General features: G+C 40.8%; 1 protein-coding gene across 1 annotated transcript in view; it reads right to left on the bottom strand.

Annotated features, from left to right (window-relative positions):
* Nucleotides 1–23840, bottom strand: part of dnah2 (dynein, axonemal, heavy chain 2) — a 58995-nt gene that overhangs the window by 532 nt on the left and 34623 nt on the right. The window contains exons 53-87 of the mRNA XM_051375266.1: nt 23746–23831; nt 23405–23535; nt 23042–23191; nt 22229–22396; nt 21903–22063; nt 21595–21734; nt 20187–20319; nt 19487–19626; nt 18743–18953; nt 18418–18534; nt 17992–18133; nt 16678–16847; nt 16262–16378; nt 15898–16062; nt 15614–15736; nt 15288–15436; nt 15054–15120; nt 14129–14279; nt 13890–14038; nt 13620–13753; nt 12959–13103; nt 12566–12765; nt 11951–12077; nt 11424–11610; nt 11020–11168; nt 10670–10853; nt 10258–10448; nt 9890–10081; nt 9220–9404; nt 7954–8188; nt 6370–6521; nt 5623–5737; nt 1719–1895; nt 1147–1221; nt 101–251 (exon numbers count right to left, since the gene is read on the bottom strand). Of these exons, the coding sequence (XP_051231226.1) occupies nt 101–251; nt 1147–1221; nt 1719–1895; nt 5623–5737; nt 6370–6521; nt 7954–8188; nt 9220–9404; nt 9890–10081; nt 10258–10448; nt 10670–10853; nt 11020–11168; nt 11424–11610; nt 11951–12077; nt 12566–12765; nt 12959–13103; nt 13620–13753; nt 13890–14038; nt 14129–14279; nt 15054–15120; nt 15288–15436; nt 15614–15736; nt 15898–16062; nt 16262–16378; nt 16678–16847; nt 17992–18133; nt 18418–18534; nt 18743–18953; nt 19487–19626; nt 20187–20319; nt 21595–21734; nt 21903–22063; nt 22229–22396; nt 23042–23191; nt 23405–23535; nt 23746–23831 (5269 nt within the window). The remainder of the gene's footprint in view (nt 1–100; nt 252–1146; nt 1222–1718; nt 1896–5622; nt 5738–6369; nt 6522–7953; nt 8189–9219; nt 9405–9889; nt 10082–10257; nt 10449–10669; nt 10854–11019; nt 11169–11423; nt 11611–11950; nt 12078–12565; nt 12766–12958; nt 13104–13619; nt 13754–13889; nt 14039–14128; nt 14280–15053; nt 15121–15287; nt 15437–15613; nt 15737–15897; nt 16063–16261; nt 16379–16677; nt 16848–17991; nt 18134–18417; nt 18535–18742; nt 18954–19486; nt 19627–20186; nt 20320–21594; nt 21735–21902; nt 22064–22228; nt 22397–23041; nt 23192–23404; nt 23536–23745; nt 23832–23840) is intronic.

The raw sequence follows: 23840 nt of genomic DNA, 5'->3' as shown, positions 1-23840 counted from the left end.
AAGAAGCCAAAGATACAATGAAAAAAAAAAAAAGAGGACAGAAGGACAGACGGTGGGATGGGGTGAGGAAATCCTTAACAAAAAGTGCCAAACAACTCACTCTTGGCTGTCTTCTTGCGGTTTTCCACAGGTTTGAAGTGGATGGTGGGGATGGGACAGACCATCTGCATGGGTTCTGGTTCTACTAGACAGCAGTTCTTCTTGTCCCAACCAGCCCCCTCCAGGTACAAACCTCGGATATATACTCCATCCTGGAGGGTGGAGGAAAGGGAGGGGGAAATCAGGGACGGGTAAGGGGATAGATATAAACAGTTGTTTGGAGGTGACATTTAGCATACAGCTTTGGAAAAAATGTTTATGACAAACAGCCATGCCAATTAGGTAATGAAACTGAGAGAGCAAAGAAGAGGGAGGGGTGAAAATAAGGGAAAGGGGAGGGCTACAGGGGGAAAGGAGGAGGGAGGAGAGAGAAGAAGGGAGGTAGAGGAGAGAGGGTAAAAGAAAGGAAAGGGGAGTGGGAAAAACGGGTGGCACGGAAGGGAGAGGAGAAGCAGTTGGTCACAAGGGAGAGAGTGAGGGAAGAGAAAGGGGCAAAAGATAGTGGGGAGAAGAGGAGTTAGAGGAGGAGAGACAGGGCGTAGGAAGAAAGGGGGAGGGAAGGAGGAGAATGGCAGAGAAAAAGGAGGAGAAGAAAAAAAGAAGCAAGAGGGAAGCAGCACAAAAGACAGGAAGGGCTGGAAGTGTGTACTGGTTTTGGAGTAGCATAGAGAGGTAAAAATGGAGAAAAAGGAGAAAGAAGTGAGAGGAGTTGATCCAGAAAAAGTGTAGTACAAGATGAAGTGAGTGAGGAATAACGAGTTGCAATGACAGAAATTCTGAAGTGGCAGCAGTCTGACAAATTAAAACATTTTCCAGCAATGTGAAAATTTGAATTGTAAAACAGCAGATTGGAGGAATGGGAAGAGAGAGGCGTGCTGCTCTGAATGAAAATACTTTTTTTCAGGAAAAACCACAGAGTCAGTGTTTGAGTAGAAATGAAAAATGTGATGGAAAGTGGTGATGACAGCTGAAATCTAATGGCTCAGAAAAGTGGCACGTTTTTATGGAAATCTTTATGGAAATAGGAATGTGTGTATAGGAAGTTACCTTGGGTGGGTAAAGGAGGTTGCTGTCATCTACAGTGGACACTATAAACTCCCAAGAAAGTGTATCCACTGATATCTGCAAGAACAGTTTCACACAATGTTAACTGTTGTTATCACTGGACCAGAAGTTCATAGAGCCATGTTGAAATCAGCTTTTCAAATAAACAGCATAACTGACTGCACAAGTTTCTTAATGTACAACATTAAGTGCGGTAGTGGTTGTTGGCTGTGAGATCCTGAGACTAATGTGTGTTCAGCAGGTTGGGTTTGCCAAACCAGCACTGCAGTGTGTATCTGAAGACCAGGGTCTTTCCCAGGGTGTTTTTTATGTGTGTATTATGTGTGCTGTAAAATTTTAACACAACACAATCAACAATTAAAAGGTGTTAAAAACTGAATTGTAGCTGTAGTCATGCAAACATCTTGTAGTTCTGATTTTGGTCATTTTTCACAATTTAATCTTTAGTTGTAGAACCACATAGTTTACTGGGTTGGGCTTATGAACCCCTTTAAAACATCTACTGTAGAAAAAGGACCGTCTGCCTATGTGTATGTGGTTGTGTAAACTCTCACATTGTGCTGTCGAGCAGAGGACTGCAACACAGCGGTGAGGAAACCATTGGGAAAGGTGAAGCTGGAGAGCCAGAACAAGTTGGGGGGCTGGGCCGACTCTGCCCAGCTTGCAAACTGATTGACTCGCTGGCAAAGATCCCTGGTCCACGCTGCCAGGGGCTTCAGTGAGGGGTACGCCTAGTGGACAGAAAGAGTGACGCAGAGAGAGTGAGAGAGAGAGGGACATGGCAAATCTGCAGTCATTTCATGCTTCCAGCTGTTGGCAGCTATTCATAATGGGAACAAGTTCAGTACAGTGCAGTGGCACTGAGGTCTACATGGTTATGTTTAAATTTTAATATGACAACTTTTTCTTCCTTTTGTTGATTTGATATTAACATGATTTGTAGAGAACCAAAGAATATGACCAGGAAACTACATATCTACAATATCACAATAACAATTCTGTGCGACAATATGCAACAATTAGTGGTACCAGTTATATCTAATTTATTATGTAGTACAGTGTTTCTCAGTTTATTTACACCGTGTGCAACCTCAGAAAATATTAGGTTCTTCAACCACCACATGTTAAAATACAGTAGCACAGGCCGACCCTATTCAGCTACGGACAGTTCACACAGGAAGCAGGTTTATTCTCAACAATCTTATTTATTGTTGACTGTTGTTGAATCCTGAACAGAACCTGTTCAAGAAGCAGAGCTAATTTGTTGTAAAGGGGCACTCCTGGTCCACACTTCTCCTCCCAATAGTTCTCATTTGGATCCAATTGCAATGTTTTTGAATGATTAATTTGACCTACACTTACTATCTTGCTATCACATTGTAGCTCGTAACTAATCATGGATGTATGCATGCGCTATATACATGAATGAGACTACGTGGCAGGTTGATACTGAAACTAAATATTACAGGAAACTTGTTTTTAATTACATTTAAGCAATCTCATAGTGTTTGTATAGTGTCATTTGGAATGTTGTACTATTTTTGTAGTATTATATGTTTTTTAATTAATTAATACATTTTTATTTTATTTTTATTTTTTGAGATTCCTCTGCGTACCAACAGCAGCAGCTTGTGTACCACAGTTTGAGAACCAGTGATGTTGTACATAATAGTAAAAGAACCAAGTTAAATTGCATGTCTCACAGTTAAATAATACAAAGGTAATCAATTTACAATATATATATATATATATAGACCAGCAATTACACTGACAGTCCCAAGCAGCACTGGTGGCACACAGTTTCCCATAGTTGTTGCATGAGAGCACTGTAAATTACAACATATGTCATGCAACTGTAAAATAGCCGTCTGGTAACATGACATAACTTAGGTTTGCCAAACAATTTTAAAAAAGCATTCTAATATTACCACGACTTAGCTACTTGAATGTAAAGTAGAAAATCTTTATGTGTTGCATGCTTTTTTGTGATTTGGGCACTGCATTAGTGTAAGGCTTCATGAAATAATTCATCCTTCACAGTCTTCCAGCTGCCATAAATCTGCCTGTAGGTCCATAGTGGTCCTCTGTCACACAGCAAAAGGTCAAAACTTTTTAAGGTAGTTTTGTAGATTCCTAGAGTGAAGCTAAAGGCCATTTCAGTGTTTAAGCTAACCATAGGAATATTTAAAAAATGGGATCTATACTGAGTTTATCATTACTATTTGCTTATCTGTGCCATGCTTTCACCACATCTCAAATGCTGCATAACACTACTCTCCCGCCTGACCAGGGGCATAAAAGCCCTTTTACATGTTTGCCACCCAGGAGGGAAATTACCATTGCATCAGTGCCATGTCGCAAATGCTTTATACATTCTCTTCTCTTCTCTACAGATATGCACATCTCTTCCATTTTTTCCATTCACATAGCTATACAGTCCCTACACAAAGAAATACACACACAGAAGAGCCTTGTGAAGAAACCAGATACAAAATGGCCAGAGACAGAGAGGCAGGCAGGCCAAAATTAAAGCCATGAGTCGGTGAGCTCAGAACTAATGACAGGCTGCCATGCCAAAGAGGGGCGGAGAAGAGAGGGATGAAGGGATGGAGGGATAAATAAGCAGGACAGGGAGTCTATGAGGGGCTGTTGTTGCTGCTTAGACCAGATGAGGCATGAAGAGATAGCGAGAAAAAAGAGAACAGAATGGAGGGAACACTAGATGGAAGATAAAAAAGGAATGAGATGCAGACGAAGATGAAGTAGACGGTGAGTAAACCTTAGTACGCAAAAAGAAAAACCAAATGGTCAGATTACAAGAATAGAGAAGCACAGCAGAAGGCAGCAGCCTTAATAGCTGTCCAATACTCCTATAAAAGGAAATAGATACAGACACACACTGACACAGATGCACATACAGTACATCCAGCAGTAATAAGCTGCTGGCTGGAGCACAATGAGCTCAGGGTCTTTTTAGGAAAGTGGAGCAGGCCTTGGAAGGTTTACTTTGCTTATTACACTACTATTAGTCCACAGACGCAGGCTTTGTTCAGCCACCAAGGGCCAAGGTATGCTCCACCTGATGAACAGCTTCTCATAAATACATGCATGTGCGCACACACACACACACACAAATGCATCTGCATACGTGCTTTCATTCACAGCCTTAACGAGGACAGAATCAGACACTTGAAGATAAACATGAACTGCCCCGAATGACCCCTGCTCACTCTCACACACACATTCCACTGACTCACACACCACAGACACACTCACACAAAAGACACAAAGACACACACACTACACACACTTGTAGCCAGAATCTTTTCTAGCCCCTTGACCCGGGCAGACAGCACCCTGTGTTCTCTCCCCACTGTAAAGAGAGGTCCAGTGATAATGAAGCCAGAATGGAGTGTTCGGACAGAATTACAGCTGGAATGCTGCCAGAGCCCCATCACTGTGTGTATGTGTGTGTGTGTGTGTGTGTGTGTGTGTGTGTGTGTGTGTGTGTGTGTGTGTGTGTGTGTGTGTGTGTGTGTGACTGGACAGAGGAGAACAATAAGTGTGTGTCTGTGCAGCCAGGCAGAGTGATGGATAAAAACACCTTTAATAACAGACCAGTGAGTCTGTACAGAGGCAGGCCTGCAGCTGTTTGACTGACTGAAAGGAGCAGCATAGATTAGTGCTGATCAGATCTCAATCACAAAGATCAATACACAAGAATCCTAAGTAAAAATTTGAATGATCTCTGTTAAATGGAAGCACATCACAGAAATCAAAATCAGGCAAACACAGAAGTCATATTTGTTTTAGAGAGAAAGGCTTTGCTGAAAATAAAGTCAGAATAAGTAATGGAAAAATAAACAGAGCTGACTCTCTGTATGGAAACACTATCTGTGAGACTCATAAAGACGTGCTTGATTATACAGTACAGCCAAACCAATAAATGCTACATTTGTGTCACTATTTACTTTGGATGTTTTCTTGATTTGCTGCCTTTTCCAAACTATTCTTTGTATAATTTCAATCCAGAGTCAGCATAGTTTTTTATGTCTTGTGTTGTTCAAGTCCAGTCAATTCTCCAAAGAGCACCAGTCTCAATATTATTGATGCTAGCAGCACTTCTTCATTGTAATCCATCTGCCCGCTTTATGAAGTAAGATAAAAGGAAGGTAGCAGGTGCAGTCTCACTTTTCACTTCAGGAGGTCTCACATCTCTTACTACATGTGCATCACACAGTGTGTGTATGTGCATCGTCCATACATTATAAGAAGTTGAGAATTACGGCCTGAAGCAGCAGAAAAGGTAACCAGAGAATACAAAGAGTAAATTAAAGTAGTAAAGTATATCTGTGTTTTTATTTCCTTTAACCTAAAATGTACCTATTTTGAAGGATTGTGCGGGTTATTGTGGGCACTCTGTGTGTGTGTGTGTGTGTGTGTGTGTGTGTGTGTCACCTTCTCCCACAGCGGTGGCACACGGGCGTCATAGATGCAGTTGAAGGTCTCCTCCAAACTGGATGACATCACCACTAAGCCTTTGATCCCTTTCTCCAGCTCCACCAGGGACACACTAACACACAAACATACACGGTTACAGCAACAAATCTGTCATTTTGACCCCCCCTTTTTGTAAGTGTTTAGCAGTTTCCCAGTCTGTACCAGTGGAACAGGCCGGGCGATTGTTTTCTACAGCATATTCATTTTATGTGGGAACCAACACACATGCTATCAATTTACTTGAGTTGTGGTTGCCAGGACATTTGCATAAAGTTAAACCATTCTCCATTCCCTGTTGTTGTGGCACTTAAAATGACTGTTTTGTTTGATTTTTGTATTGCAATCAAATACACTTGTGTGATTGGGTTAACCACCCCGATTTGACCACCCCATGTTGGTAAATCCTCTCAGAAAGGTTCAACCAGACCTCATAAATTGCTCAACCTAATTCTTTATAAACTTACACTTGACTGACACATTTATTTTATCTGGCTAACAGGCTAATGTCTTCTTTAGTCACTTATTGTACAGCCCTTGTTTCCTTGAGATTTGCACCATTTCTAATTAATATGGCACGCACAGTTATACATATACAGTGTAGAGGTACAGTACCGATGACACACATCCAGCTGAGACAAATGACAAAAGAAAAACACTCTCTCACACACACACTCACACACATACACAAACACATAGAGTTCGTACATGATGGCGTCCAGCAGAGAGTTGTATCTCTGGATCTCTTGCAGCAGGACCACATTAAGAGGTGAAGGGTTGTCCTGGAGGAGCGACTGGGTGCCCTCATAGTCAATCAATGCTGGGATCTTCCCACGAACATCTGCCAACAGCTCCAATACCTGGAAGCACCAATAAAATGTTGTACAAAAGCAGATGAGACCAGTTAACTTAAGTTGACCCTGTACACAAGTGTTTGCAATGAAGGAACTGCAGAGTCAGATGGAGCTGCATACAACTGGAGGACTCTTTAAAATAATCCTTTCCAAAACACACAAATACTCCAACACAGTCCAATAACCACAGGAACCACTAAAAAGGAGCTGGGCGATGAGATTACATTGCTGAAAGTCATTATCAACTGGACCATTGACATGTATTTGGCTGCACTATTACACTACTGAACCCTTGAAAGCACACAGAAAAACTAGCACCATTGTTACACAGCAGCCAGTTTGTTTTAATGGAGAACATAGAATTGCCAGATGTTTTCAGCAGCATCTTAAGAGATAACCCTCCCTTAACTTTCAAAACAAAACAATAATTTCTGGCTTGAGCTCTGTGGCTAAATAATTAGAGATATCTAAGCCAGAATGCCAACTGTTCCATATACACAGGTGATTAAATCTGAGTTTTGTGTCAGAACACTTGTTATTTTAGTTTACAACAAAAAAGATTAAGTTCAGAAGCCTGTCCTAAAACTTCCCAGTGCACTGTTCTCCATATAGAAGCACAGATTCCTAGATCTGTAATTTATTACACTGATGACTGTCTGCCAGTGTTATGTAACCATATAGATGTCTCAGCATTGCTGGGAAAAAAATATAAAAAAATATGGACATTGGCTTTGTGAAGAGAGCCTTTTTAACTAACTAATAATTATATGAGTTTTGATTGGTCTATTTAAGAAACAGATGTGGCATTGTCATGACAAATACATCTCAATCACAGACACTTGCAGTGGTTGAAAAGAAATATCAGCATGTATTAAGGATGCTGTGTAAGGAAATGTTTGACCCACACAAGACCCATCCAAACAAGGAGAAAGAAAAACAAACTGCTGGGCACTGAGGATGTGAGATAGACACCTGCTGTTAAGATCAAGATGCTAAGTGTTTCTGCCACTTTGGTTTTCCCCTGACAAGCTGGGTTGACAGCTAACATGCCTAAACATGAACAACATACTACCCGCATTGGTGAACACAATGAAAGTAACCACAAATGCCATAGGTCAGAACTAGTCTAACATACAGAAACAAAAAAGGACAACAGTATCAGACATACTGGTGATAAAAAGAACCACCTGGTAGTTGTAGAGCAATCGGCTTATTAAACCTGGCTGGAATGAACATTTGGCTGAACTCCACACTACTGTGAGAAAGCAGTATTGCAGATTTAACTGAAGGTATGATAATAATGTCTAATGAACTGTGTTAATTTTAGGTAAGCTAGACAATATGACACCATTGCTAAACATCTAAAATATTCAAGTAAAAACTTGCAGTGCATGCTTTACTGGCTTTCTAGTTTAGGGCATTCTTGCTTCCACCTCACCTTGTCTTCTCTGCTTGGCCTGGCCCCTGCAGCAGTGGGACTGGTGACCTGGGGCTGCAGGGAGAGAAGGGTGTCGAACAGCGTCCTGGTCTCAGCGATCTGACTGGCAATATCAGCATTAAAGTGCTGGCCAAACACCTCAGGGTTCTCTGTGGACGGCAGCATGCTGATATATTCCTTGTACGAGGACTGGGGACCGTCACGGGGGATGTAATAGGAGGTTAAGGAGGACAACCTGAGAGATAAAGGGGGTTGACACAATACAAAGTCAGTAATATATTTCATTTATAGAAAATGGTGAAAATTAATACAACAAAAGTACAGTAACACAGTAGCAAATGATCATCAGCATGTTCCGGACTTACAAAGTTACTGCGTGTTCATTTAGATTGTTTTAATGGCAAACCACTTTCTAATACTTTCAGAACACAGTATTAATTCTATTGTTCTCTCAATTTATTTCCTGCAAAAACAATAACTCATGATCTAATTTCCCTGTATTATTTCCATCTCATCTCATGTATTTTGATGTAATAATGCAAGAACAGCAATACAAAAGCACTAGAACATAAATGACAAAAATATACTTGCATTGACCATATCTAAATCAATCTTCTATTGGGAGCAGCAGTTTGTAGTGGTTTCACTATGCTGACTATCCCTCACCACAGTTGCACACAACCATTCTATAACCCATTCTACCTGAACATACGGCATGCTAGAAAGCCTATTATTCAAATATATGTGTATATGTAGGGTCTTCTTTGTATGGTCTGTGTTGGTTGAAGCTGATAAATTGAATGTCTTTTAAAAATAGATTTCCCTTTAAATATTTTGAGTGACTGGTTATAAATGAAATGAGTAGACACAACATTAGTGCAAGTGATGAAGCAAACAAGACAAGGTTTTAGTGCAACAAGATGTCTGCATTTCTTAAACTGTAATAATCTGATTGTCCACTTGGTGGTGCTGGCAGTCTTCGACCTGAACTTCAGCAGGGAGTAGAAGTGGCCTCTGCCACAGTAATGCATCTACAATTTGATTTTACCAGAGGAAAATGTTCTTTTACAGGGGCATACATTTGAATATTAAATGTCTCTGTGTACATCTCCCATTCAAACTTAACTTTTTAGCAGTGTTCACTTGAATTTATAGTACTTACATTGGTACTATTAACTAAGAAGTGTGTATGTATGTGTGTGTGTGTGTGTGTGTGTGCGTGTGTGTGTGTGTGTGTGCACGTGAATGTCCAAAACAGTGTCTTACTTAAAGAAGGGCTGGTTTATGGTGGCATCGCAGAAATAGTCATTGATGTATGTGGTTAGAAGACGTCTGTCCCAGTCGTCTGTGACATGACCTCCATAGTTGACCCCAGCAATGAGGTACTTCAGTGCATCCCAGGGAATCTCCTCATACTCATCCAGGTACAGACTGAGCAGATTCTCACTCACCTAGGGGGTGAATCAAAACCATGATCTTAACAGACTTGTAAGATAAGGAGATGAAAAATGTAACATACCGTGCAAGGGAAAATAAAACTTCTCTGCCAGAGAAAGTAGACAAACAGTAAAAACAGACTAGAGAGGATTAAATGTTAACAAATGCAATAAGTGGGATTCAATTTCAGGCATCTAAACTAGATTGTCATTATCCATTAGTCTAACTGGCCCTCACTCTGACAGTGTATAAAATGACCTTTCTGATTGAGTTAAATCTGTATTTGTAATTTCACTGACAAGGCAACAGCAACCATACATTCCAGTCAATCAAACATTTCCATCCTAACCACAAGCAAATCAAGATAATCTTTACTGCATCATTCAGTAGTTATCACCACCATCTTCTCTGGACTGAAGAAGAGAGTAATCTTTCAGTTTTTTTGCTCTGGTCTTTCTAACAGCTGTCAGTTTCTTTCAGTATCAGATGAGTCCCTGACCTCAAAGTCAGAATCGTTGAAGCCATAGATAATGTTCCAGCCCAGCTGCAGAAACTTCTTCCTTTCCAGCAGGATGCTGTGAAAAAAGCAAAGGGAGAAGAGCAGCTTCCTGTACAAGATGGGTCTTGAGCAGCGGTTGAACTGAGTGTCCGTCACCAGCTGGTACAGGCGCTTCATGTTGGCTTTCACACCCTGAGGACAACAGTGGGCAGTGTTAACACTACTGGAGGGTGTTACATATAGGAAGTATATCTTCCTGTAAGATATCCAACTAAAAAAAAACAATATACAAAGAATGTTGCCATATCATATATATGTATATGCCTGTATAGTAGACATCTCAAATCTGTGTGTGTGAGCAAATGCACCTTTGGTGGTTCAGTGGTCATTTTAATGCTGGCCTGCAGGATGGTAATGGGAAATTCGGGGTGTGGTGAAGAGCTGAGCCAAAGTCTGAAGTTTGGGTGTGGCTTCTCCACCTGTAGCTGCTCCACCAGCTTGTCCAGCTCAGGCATCCATGAGAGAGAGAGGTGGCAGTTGGCAAGGAACACCCAGTGACCTGAGCAGAGAAAAACAAGGCTTGAGATAAGCTGATATACACTTTTTAGATTTTTTATAGGGTTAGGGTTAGTCATGGCTTGTTATTTTTTGTGTTTGGGTAATTAAAACAATACATGATTCAGTACTCTGTACACTTTGTCAAGCACAAGTGACTTTAGAAAGACGAAATGAATGAATCAGACAGAAGAGCAGGAAGACAGAGCCAAGACGGTGATGTACCAGTCTTGACGCCCTCCTCTATCATGCTCTTGGCAATGGGTGCCTGTCCCTGGCCCAGAGAGAGAGCATGGAAGTGCTTGCTCATGCCAGAGGCCTCAGCCAGCTGCAGCAGGCCTCCTGTGGGGTCCACCCCAGGAGACAGAACAAAGATCAAAGGAGTCCTGCAGGTGGATTCCTCCACAACCTGGGGAGAGGGCATAGAAAGAGAGAATGGATGAGCCAACATGTAGCTCACTTGACAGCTAATAGAAACACTCACACATGTTGTGAAATTGATTTCAAGTGAGCTACAATCAAACAGAATTACATGAATGACATTTGTTTAATTCAAATTCAAAAGTGACACTCACAGCCTTCATGTCAAGAACAGGTGGTTCCACAAAGTGAGAGCCAAGGTTGTTAACAATGAAGGAGGTAACGCAGAAAGAGACACGGTCCTGACGCAGGGAGCGCACTATCAGCATCTTCTGAAGCTCATTACAGTTATTATCCCAATCACCTATAAGAAAAAAAAAGAGAAGCAGGGTAAAACCAGGAAATTCAGGAGTGAAGGAAGGCAGTACTAAGCCGTGAGCAGGGGCTGATGAAGTATACTTCAATCCTAAATTTTATATTGATACTGAGCTGAACCTTTCAAATCTATCTCCTACTAAACGAAGACTACACTTCAACTTCATTGTTCCTAGGGGGAAGAATTTTCTTTAGTAACACAAAGACAAAATAAAAATAAAAACCATCAACAACACATACAGACCTGGTAGTGGGGCATTCTCTGGCTCGGCACTGGTGAACCAAAGGTTCCAGTCTCTGGGATACTGTTCAAAGGAGGACATGATGCCATGGAAGTTGGGCAGCTTATCCAGCTCTGTGATATTATCCCAACTGGAGTCTGCCAGCCAACTGGTACAGGGATTGTCCATCTGATCCTCCTTATCAAGTACCTAGAAACATACCCATTAATAATTAGTGTAAAAAATCCTTCCATCAGTGTATCAATAAATAGACCAAACAACCCACCAACACATCAGTCATATATTATCAGTTCTGTACCACTGGGGAAAAAATTTAGTTATGAAAAACATATCTCCTAATGGCTATGGAAAGCTGGGGGAAACAAATTGTGAATGAGGGAAAGCTTCCACATGTTTCAACATTTAAATACTCAGTGGAACATTAGGTGTGTTCCAAGCCATTGAAAATAAAAAAAGGTTGATCTAGTTGGACTATCGCAAATCTAACAAGCCAAAAACAAGATGTTTGTGTGTTTCTTTGTTTTCTTACAAGTCCTCCTCGGAGGAAGAAGCTGTACTCATCCATGTTGAGTTTGCCAGCCACCTCCAGGATTTTGGCACACATCTGGAAGCTGAAGAGCAGCTTGTGGACTTCAAACAGACCACGGCATGTGTATCTGCAGAGGAAGACACACTGAATTAGCTAACAGAATTTCTTAAGTACATCCACGGACATAGTGAAATATATCTAATTGATAACTGAACTGATAAATTGTGACAAAAATGTCTCTATTGCTAGTGTAGCTTAAAGGGCTATGATGCGACAGTATGTCTCAGTCCAGGTTGTCTACTAAATGCAGGGTTGGCAGTTTGATCCCTGAACCCTGTATTGCTCCCAATTGCCACCATTGTTCTCTGTGTGTGGGTGGGTGTGTTTGAATTAGAGGCAGACTGTAAAGAGCTTTGTCAATAGGCAGAAAAGCACCTTCCATCTACCATTTTTCGCAGCATAGTTGTACAGCTCCTTTTTTTACATTACAAACAAGGCCCATGGTCTTTTTCTGTCCATACAAAACTTTTTCTGACTAGAATTCACTTGACTCACAAATACCAGCACGTAGACATAATTTATGAAAAGGGCCTCTCTTGAGGCACCCTTGCTTACCTGTATACTGCATATGTATGGTAGTCGTTGAGGTTGGTAATCCTTTCCTCCAGCTTGTGGCTGCGCTTGCTCTTTTCTATGCTGAGGTTAAACAGGTTAATGTAGCCATCCAGTGAGAACTGGTACATTGGATCAATGCGGCCCATGTCATTTAGGATGAAGAAGAGGATGGAGGCTCGCTGGGCACATGGGCGGTAGGCCTGTTATGAAAAAGCCCTTTAAGCCATATACAAACACTGTGTGCACATGCTGCCATGCAAATATAAAATTTTCATTTTCAATTACTCTAGTCTAAAATTAACAACAAATGTCCATCCCAATCTTCCAAAACCCTAAAGGTATTTAATTTATCATAAGAACCGAATCCCCAAACCATTCATCCATACACCTGACCTCTCTGGCAGAGTCAATGTTGATCTCAGTCTGCTCACTGCTCTCCAGCTGCTCTGAAACCTTAGTGGCTGTCACTTTGGACGTTTGCAGGGTGTTCACCAACTGCACATCGTCCAGCAGTGAGCCAGTCGCCTCATTCAGCAGCCTGGCAGAGTAGACACACATGCATATAAAACATAAAACACCTATAAATAAATCCAACAAAACCCTGCCACACTATCTACAGTCATTACACAAATGCAGGGTTCACATAAAAAATGTAAGTTTAAAACTACGTGTTTTACAAATAAATGATTTTCATATTTCTGATTATATTGAATTAGAATCATTAATATATTTAGAATTTTGTTTCTGGAAACTTAAGGAAAAAGGAAAAGCCTACACTAAGTCAGTGGATGAAAGTGTTAATCCCTCTTTCCATGGTAATATTCACATTTGGAATAGAAAGAAAACATTGAGATTACCACAAACAAAATCTAAATATTTCCTGACTGTTGTAGTATAAAGATGAGCTGTAATGATTTATTATTTAGTTATTATTAACAGGAGTTGCCAAAAAACTGTGGGTATTAATACTACTATGACAACTAATATATGTAATAATAATTGACGCATGAAAAAAGAGAAAGGTCACAGTATCTGAAGCAGTCAGCTCAACAACCTGAGGATCTCATCCTCCAGCTCCTCCAGGCTTCTCTTGCCAGAGGCAATGCTGTTCACCAAAGAGATCTTCTGTTCTTCTAGGTCTGGACGCTCCTTACGCACCACAATTCCTAGTAGTTGGGCTTCCAGACCCTGCACACACAGAAACACACACACACACACAAATCCCATACACAAACAGACAAGTTAACGCAGCAACTCATACTCTTAAACTGTATGTACACACAAATGAGGATACACACCCACGTAAATAAGGAGACACACAGACCTGCTCCTTGACAGCAAAGTTGACTATGGTGGTCTTTGTGGAAATCTCTGGTGTGTAGTGGGGGTTAGACAGCTTGGTGGTGATATAGAAACGAAACTCTGGACTGTACTCCACCTCCTTATCACCCAGCTTCAACAGCAGTCTGCCACCTGGAAAAAGTGCACACACCCATACACACCAAGTATTCAGGCAGCCCTCATATTAAGCTGAAGATTTGTGAATGTGTGTGTGTATCTGACCTATCCGTGTCAGGGACTTGTTAAGAACTGGGTTGAGAGAGGGCTCCAACTCCTCCTGGACATTCTGTAGTAAAACAGGATTCCCAAACTGGATGGCGTTCTCCAGCACCCTCAGGTAGTCTGGCATTTGAAAGTCTATTACTTTCAGACCCTGCACATGTGGACACACAGGAGGACAGAGAAAGAAATATACCATATATAGCCTTTATATACTTTTATATAACCTACATTCAATCAATGTCATTGAGATCTGAAAAGATAGACAGATTGAGAGAGTCAGAGAAAGGCTTGATATGAGGAATTGACCTCAATACAAAAACATCACTCAAAAACACAGTTGCAATCTACTGTTTTACTGCCGCAGTTCAATTATCCCTAAATGTCACGCTGTCAACAGGGCAGAGGCTTGAAAAGAGAGAAAGAAAGTGAAAGGTCAGAGAGACCAAACAGGGAAAAGTGTTATGTATAGCACACACAGTAATAAGGAATTGGTCAGAAAAAAGAAAGGAGAGGGAGAAAAGGTGCTGTAGGGGAAAACAGAAGTTCAGTCACAGTCATTTGGGAAGGTCTATTACTGTCAGACCCTGCACATATGGACACACACAGGAGGACAGAAAGAAACTAAGGCCTGAACAAGGGCTCAAGTTTTCATGTTAGGTCTTCAATACACTAATTTCCTTTCTTGATCTGTTAAAGGTCGAGGTTAAAACTGCTTTACATAGGGAAAGAAAAGTATAGTGAATGATCAAGAGAAGTAAAGGTGTATTCACATTATCACAGAATAAGTTCCCCCTCATTGACTTGTCTAAAAAATATTCTGTATTTCCTTTGCAGACACTCAAATATCCATGATTGTTCCAGAAATTCTCCAATAGTAATGTGAAAATAATTGAATAGGAATCAAAATAAGATTGCTCAGTCTCACTCTCTGCATCTCCATATTCTTGATCCACTTCAGAGCTTGGCCTTGAGGGTCCACCATCAGGGGACATCTTGAAAGAAGGGAAAGAAACTTGAAAATACAAGTAAACTAGTATTTACGGTATGAAACACGTTTTGTACAGTGAGAACAACCATATTCAAACTCCAAGTATATGTAAGTCGTATGTTCACTGCAGCTATTCTTATCAAACTCTTGAACAACAAATTGTGTACTGACCGGTTTCCACGGGTGGCGATAACTCCATTTTCAGTAGAGAATGCGTCAGAAGGCAGGCCCTGAATGTTCCAGTCCCTAACTGCTGTAGGTTTTGACAGAAAAGCTGCAAAACTGAACCCTGGTGTGCATGGGATCTGTAAGTCCCATACCTGAGGAGAGGGCAAACAGAGAGCAACATTATAAGAAAGAGAGAGATGAGAGAGAGAAAAAAAATTGAATAAAAAATTGGGTTAGGTAGAAATACAACATAAAACTAAATTAAACTTCTTTACTTTTACACCTCTCCTTCATGACTTGCTAATAACTGTAGAAGGAGTGTGTCTCACCTCCTTCATCCATATGGCAAGCAGCTCATCTCTATAGTTGGAAAGGAAAGGTCCCATGTAGGACAGGAAAGATGCTGCTAGCAAACAGTCTCCTACCAGGTATCCCATGTTTTCTTCAAGACCCTGAAGAACACACACACACACACACACACACACACACACACACACACACACACACACACACACACACAAATAACATTTAAAAGGACACATTTTTTAGTTTTTGAGTAGGATATGGGTTATTATTTTTTGTGTATATGTGTGTGTGCATGTATATGACTTACAGCAACTGTCTCCTCCCAGCGAACCCTCTCTCCAGCAAGCCCAGTTACCAGTTTGTCAGCTCGGTCCAGTTTAACCTCCATCTCCTCTGATTTCTTCTCCAAACTCCCCTTCATTGCCAGCTTCTCCTCATGCTGCTTTTGCAGCTGGTCTAGCTTCTCCGCTACCTGTTCACACACACACACACTCACACACACACACACACACACACACACACACACACACACACACACACACACACACACACACACACACACACACACACACAGCAGTTATATTAATTTAGCATATTGATTTTTTTCATATGTAAATTAGAATAATACACTATTGCACTCATATATAAACTAGATGCACTGGGCTCCATACCTCTCGTAGTTTGTTCTGAGCGTCAGCCAGTGAAGCCTGTTTCTCTGCTAGCTGGGCTGTGGCAGCGTTCAGTTGGGCCCGCTTTGGCTCCACCACCCTGAAGATACGTCCATATACCTGGAGGAACAGTGTACACATCCATGGATTTAGTTTAGCTTCCTGTTTTCCTCTTCATATATTCATTTAACAAATAGATACATATTTTGCTTCTGTATAGCAATGAGACTCCTATTTGTCAAGTCAATATATTAAAATAGGAAACAAAACTTTGAATGCACGTAATGCATACAGCTCATTGTACTCAAAATTAGTACCAATCTCCATGCATTAAATAACCAGCTATTCAAACAATAATTACTTACAAATAATTATGTGTATAGTATTGTGCGTTTATGGTAAGTGAGTGAGCATCTTACCTCCATGGCTCTGACCCACATACAGAGGGACTTGGCCGCCAGTGATACTTTGCCAATGATCTCTGGCTGGAAGTCTACCTGTCTGCAGTACTGGCCAGTCTTCTTTAACACACGGTCCGAGATATTGTCTTTGTCAAAGTTAACTAATGTTTTGATGAAGTTGGACTCACCTGCCAGAAACATGTCAAGGTCACATAGGGTCAGAAAACCATGAAGATCTAAAATGTTTTGCCCAATTACATTTAAATGTAGCTCTCATTCCTATTCCTGTTCCTATTCCTAAGAATCATCTTTCTCAAAGGGAAAGAAGTTTTGGACCTTTGTTGTGTTCTCCCCAGTTATGACTCTACATCTCTGTCATTAGCAAGAGGGAAATGTAGTGCAGTTTGTAAAATAACTGTTTCACTTGTGCTCCAGCAAACATTACAATGTATACCACCTAAAAACATAGGTTTAGGGTAAATCCCAGTATCTAATGAAAAATGTATAATTGAACTTGAACTTTCACTCTTTTTTATATATATATATATATATATATATATATATATATATATATATATATAAAATGTATTTGTACACTGCCACATATAAATGGAGTGTACTTTCCAATCGAGCTGAAAAGGAAAGGAGCATTTCAATGATTAATTCATTAGATGTCAATAATTATGCATGCGTTTCTCACAACAAAACACAGTACAAATATGTTGTGTGTATGGGAGTTTGTAGAAAAAGACAAGAGTATAACTGCTTCATGGACAAATAAGCTTTAGTGTTGCTGTTAAAGAAGCTTTTTAAAAAGTCAATTTTGGTGCCACTACCATATGTACCATCAAAGTCACAATTATGTAAACAAGTGACCAAAATATGTTTATTTTACCCTTTTTCCAAATTTAGAATAGCCAGTTTAGAGACAGGCTGTAGGCAACCCTCACATCCAGTGATGAGCGCTCAGCAGAGGACACAATTAAATAAACTGTGTCGGCAATGCCAAATGGTATCAAACAACCCTATAGAGACGTTTTGTGATTTTGTGATAATTTGTCCCACTACACTGAGGAAGATTGTACCTTATAGACTACGAGTTCAATAACAACTTAATGACAATTTTAATTGCAATTAATTGTCAATGGCAAAAACTATGAAGATAAATTACTAAGGGTACTTCTAATATAGTATCCGCAATCCCCTTTTTTCCCAATTACATCTTTTCTTTCTTTAGTGTAACTGTACACAAGCTGTTTTTTGAGCACCCAGTTACTTTGTTTCTTTGCCAAACTCTTCCTTCATCAATCTCAAAATTCTGCTGTCTCTCACCCAGCTGTCTCTTGGCCTCTGCCCAGGTAGGCTCTTTGCCCAGAAGGGTCATGACAGCCTGCATCACGGTCTCCACAAGTGTTGGGGGACGCCCATATGACTTGATCTCTGTCATGTCCTTCTTATTCAGAGACTCCAGAGCCTTTGTACAAAAAGAGGAAGGAATAGAGAATGTGTGGATATAAAAAGGCAAGTATACTGCTTGCTGAGATATGTTTAATTAAAATTTAGACGGACAGAAAGCACACAGTCAAATGACAGGTGCTTACATCATTGTTGAAGAGCAGCCAAATAGACCGAAAGGTAAAATATCACAGAAATGAATCTAAAGGCCATAATAATGAACAAAGTGAGACCATAAGGAAAAATGTACCCACACTAAGGGAGACTGGCAGGCTTAAAACAATCTACAGGACAAAGACCTACCTTCATGGCCTCTTCCAGGGCAGGAAGGGCCTCATCCAGGTCTCTCTGTGCATTCTCAGCCATAGCTTTACACTGTAACTCTTCTGCCCCGATTTTCTCACTGTTAGCACTCACCGCCTCAACACAAACACAAACAAACACCAATGTGTTATTGACTGTTAAATGCTTCTTTCCTATTACTACTGCTACTACCACCCTTCCCAACATAAACCAGTAATGTAAACTTTCTCTAATCCAATAGGATAATTGGTGGATGTAAAAATGCCTTAATCAAACTATGACTTTAATCTATTGAGCAATTTTTGTGTATGTTTGTTTTGCTTACCTTCTGCTGCCTGTCTCCCTCTATCCTCTGCTGTACAATGTCAGATAGGTACTCGTCACACTGTATCTTGAACTTGGCCACCTGCTTCTTGGCCTCCTCCAGCTCTACAGACATGGCCTCCACCTTCTCCCGAGTGTCACTGATCTTGAAAAGGCCGTTACGCAGCTTGCTCACCTGTTCCCCCAATTCACTGCGTTTCTCTGCCAACAATCTGGATGGAGACGAAGACGGAGACAGACACACACACACACACACACACACACACACACACACACACACACACACACACACACACACACACACACACACACACACACACACACACACACACACAAACATATAAAAGACGCAATCAGATGATTGACAGGCATTTAGTGAATTGAATAGACATACCGAGCTATTTGTCTACAGAGGAGGATTAGTACAACTTATAGTAGTAGAAGACAGATAGCAAAAGTAAAGTGAATACCTGCCACAATAGAACTAACCAGGTTATGTTATGCTCCTGCTTGTGCTGGTTTAGCTCTATTACGATGCATAAAAAACCCAAAGTACCCACGACTAATGTATGTAGACTTTAGGTGTGTGCGCTCACACTCAGAGCTTGCAACAGAACCAGTTTAGTTTATCTTTGTTAACCATCTGTGTGACCCTCAAAACACACATGCAGCATTAGAAGGTGGTGTAAGAGGAGAAGAAAAGAGACGCAATAATAAGCAAAGGAGAAAGTTTTAAGGTGCCTACTTCTTGTATCCAGACACCAGCTCCAGGTAGTTGGTGGGTGTCACATAATTATGTCTCTTCAGCTCCACCTTCATCTTTTGGGAGATCTGTGCTACTGACTGGTGTGTGGTCACAAATATACTGGCAACCTTCGTCTGAATCTACAACATCGTACAACATATGTTAAAAAAATTATTTGACACAAAAGAAACAACAGCAATGCAACTTAATGATTCAAATTATTTACTATTTATGCATTGATGTGGAGATTGATATTAAGTGTGACAGTACAGTGCAGTTCAGTTTTCTAAGCTTCTAAACATGAAACTTTTTCACAAGATATACTATGTAATGCTAGTAAACTTTTGGGAAAGACTATAATAATATGGACCCAGCAGCTGACACTGAAGTCGTATCAAGTGAAATCAATCCCCTAGAAAAGGATTATAAAACCCAGTATCAATGAGGTACTGTAGGAAAGTTCGTACTGTAATTTGAAATGCAATTTAAGGTTTAGTGGGCACAAAAATGGCTCTTAATGTGAAAAACTTTTCAGTCCAGGGGTCTACCTTTATTACTAACAGCCATCCTCTACTCCTCTATTATTGAATGCATCTATGAATGCATAATAGTGTTAAACAGGCACCAGTATAACAGTGTGAAGTGCCCACACGTAACATGTGTTTTCGTGTGTCTGTTTGTGTGTGTGTGCATTCCTCACCCCCTCCAAGGAGCCCAGCTCCAGTCCATCCAGGTACCTCTCAGCTACCTCCAACAGAGCATCTCTAGGCCAGTCACAGAACCAGTCAATGGAGGTGCAGTTGACGAGCGCTGGGTACTGAAGGATGCGGTTCCTGATGGCAAACAACCATTTATGAATTTATCAATTAATTTATTAATATTCAGATATACTGTAACTTGTTGATATAATGACCCCCACCATAGCCCTGCATAAACATAGTCCGTTAACAGTGGTCTGTTGGAGGTTAGTTAGGAAAAAACAACCTGAAAGAATAATTAAACCAGTATGCATGCTGGATATGCTTCAAAGTCATTCAAACTAATCCTTTTTTTGCTGCAAAGGTTCTCTTTTCAGATGGGTACTTTAAAATAGATGTGTAAATAACACCGGCAGAATGATACAAAAGTTCTTAACAGACCCTTTTGAGAGAACCTCCTACAGTAAAGTACAACAGTACCCTACAGTACACAATACCAACAGTATGGGTTTGACTTTAGCTGGTTAATTGGTGCAGGGCTCCCCGAGCTCTGGCAATGTGATATGGATAGCAGCTAGTGGTCAGAGGGCCAGGACGCCTCTTCACCCAGAGAATGGTGATTAGCTCTGGGTAATGGAGCCTGCCAGCCCAATTAGCAGCATTATGTGTGACCACTACCCTGTGCCACTAATTACAACCAGGCCATCAATGCTTGAGGGGGAAGAGGTGTTTTTGTGAGAAGAAATGTGTGCATGTGACAAGGAAAAGAGAGAATGAATAACACAAAATGTGTGTCCATCTGTGTGCATACTACATCTGTGTGTGCAGACAGCCGGCCCTCTCTATCACAGCATCCACACTGTTTGTAATACAACAAGCCTCAGGTCAGCATCAATCATCCATTAACATACTGTCTCATGGTGAGGCACGACTCACTGTCCCCATCGTAGCTGTGCCTCTCAGTACCTCTGAGACGTACCCCTCTGCAGCAGAGTACTGCAGAGTGCAACAACAAGCATATTATTGGGAAAAAATCACACCTCCATGCAGTTAATATCTTTCCAGTTATAGAAAGATAGACTATTAGACCCTATGTGGACACAACTGTGAAGGCCAGAACTGTGTGTAAAATAAAATGACAATAAAATTCTTTGTTTCATGTTATCGCTTTTTGTTAGGGCAACAATGTACATACAGCTGCTAGAGAGAAGCTGCTGGAGTGCTGTGACTCTTCAGTCTATAAGGACTGCAATGTGATTCATACTGTTAATTTACATAAATGTGCGTATCTATAACAAGACCAAAAGGATCCTCAAAGAGAAGACAAGAGAAAAAAAGAGGAGGAACATATTGTGAATGAGGTTATATAATAGGACACAGTGTGGAGCAGGAAACAGTATCAGAAGATACCTGAAGGGGTCTCCCACTGGGCTCATACAGAGAACTATGTGCAGGTTGTTCCTGACTCGCTCTATCAGGTAGCTGAACAAGGAATCAGGAGTCTCCACCACTTTGTCTTTCCTGGCAGACTCTGACAGAGCATTGCACACCTAGAGGAAGAGCGACAACATAAAAATGTTATGAGAATTGGAATTAGGTTTTAACTGACCTCCTGTGTTTCACCTGTTGACTTCATAGAATAAATATGCAAATATGCAAATACACATTAAAATAGACGGACAGACAAGAGGCCAAAAAGATCTGAAGCCAATACAGACCTCAACAAACTCATCCTGCTTGTAGAGGTTAGGCACCTCTCCAGCGCTCAGGATGTTATTGATGTCCTCTAGGAAGGATTCGTCTACAATCTGGGTGTCATTGAACAGGAAGACTGTGGGCTTGTTGTCCACACCAGTCAAACGGTACAGCTTCTTGATGTCTTAAAGCAAGGACAAAAATTGCACATGTAGCTGACTAAAGATGGGATGAGAGGAGCTAAATGTACAAAGGTAGACATTATTCATCAATTAATGGAAGGTGTCAGATGTCATGCTTTCACTTTCTCAAACATCTGTAAGTGAAACAGTAGTGTGTCTGATCTCACCTTCTCTAAACTCCTGTCTGCGGTACTGCTTGGTGACTTCCACCTGGAATACATGGTACTCACAGATGGAGGCAGCCATCTTAGACAGGCTCTGTCTACCTGAGCCCCCAACACCAACCAGCAGCATGTTGCCCCTAAGCTGACTGATCACACGTACCACACGGGTTACTGTGGAGGGAACACAAAAATGTTAGCCACATCATAAATTCCATCTGGTAACTTTTATATATAGAATTATTATAATTGTGGCTTGTACAACTGACCAATATCATTTATTATAAATATAAATATGTTGCTAGAACATTATTACTATTTTTCATATGACAAAATCTACATTCATACATTTTTTAAATTTCCAATACCTTTTATGTTTTAATGTTCACATAGAGCTTCATGGAGCCCTGCACACATGTACAAACCAACAATACATACAGTACAAGTAAGTGTTGATCCATGTTGTTCCTATAGTAATGTAGTGCTATTGATTCGCAGTGGCGTGTGGTAAAGTGGCACATTGACAGCAGTGTGTAGAGAGCAGAGCCTGGTGCTGAGAGGCCTTCTATCTTTCAACCAAAGGGGAGCTTTTAGCTGTGCCTCATGCTGCGTTTTTCAAAGGAGTTTCAAACTGGGCCTGAATCATAAAACTGGCAAACAGTGAACACAGCAAAGACACACCAGAGTACAGCAGATGGGGACCTCTTATATTGACTATGGTAATGTACTGGATTGACTGGACAGAGCGAGAATGTGTGGAATTGATGCTGTGCCATTAGAGTGTGTGTGTGGTTGTGTGTGTTGTGTTCTCAGACGCACTGTGTTCAATGGCGTCTCGGAAGAGCACCAGACTCATGGGCACTACGCCGGGTGTCAGGTTGTAGTCCTCCAGCTGGGTTTCCATGAACTTCTTGAGACCCTTCATGTCCTGTAAGTCCTCATACACACGAGGCTCACTCAAGAAATCACCTGACACACATACACAGAATGATATTATAATAAATAAACAAATGTAAACATTCATTCATTCATATCTTCTGGTGTTGTCATTAGTCAGTTTCATAATGCCTAACACAGTCCATTACCAGTGCATTATCTTATCTGTAAGAGTAGTTTAACACTTATTGGCATGACACTGACATTGCTGTGTGCATGAATGTGTGTGTACAGGAATAAATGTACCAAATATTGGCGGTTGTTTGTTTGGGCAGATGCTGTGGAACGTGAGGTCAAAGAGTGAACCCAGTTTCTCCCCCAGCAAAGCAACAAAGGCCTCCATGTCACTGTGATCTACAAGCCGGTCTGAGAAAACCCTGAAACAAAACATAGACAAGGAATAGTATGCAGCACGTACACAACAAAAGCACCTGCATGTTTTGGCTGATGTAAAAAAAAGTAGAAGCCATTCACAATTGGAATATCCAAGGCTTATGACACTGTCGTAATAAAGCTAGAACTTATAGCAAATATACTATATGACTGTGAGAAGTTCAAAGATTTGGTGAAAAAATGTCCTTTGTTACCTGAAGCACTCATGGATCCACAGTCTTGTGATGTTGTTTTTGGTATCATGGAAGTCTGAGTGAGCTCTTAGCAGGCCCTGAAACACCTGGACAGG

This window comes from Dicentrarchus labrax, unplaced genomic scaffold (genome assembly GCF_905237075.1).
Source record: "Dicentrarchus labrax unplaced genomic scaffold, dlabrax2021, whole genome shotgun sequence".
NCBI classification, from domain to species: Eukaryota; Metazoa; Chordata; class Actinopteri; family Moronidae; genus Dicentrarchus; species Dicentrarchus labrax.
Note: the sequence above shows the minus strand (reverse complement) of the source record. Positions and strands in the feature narration are given on the sequence as shown.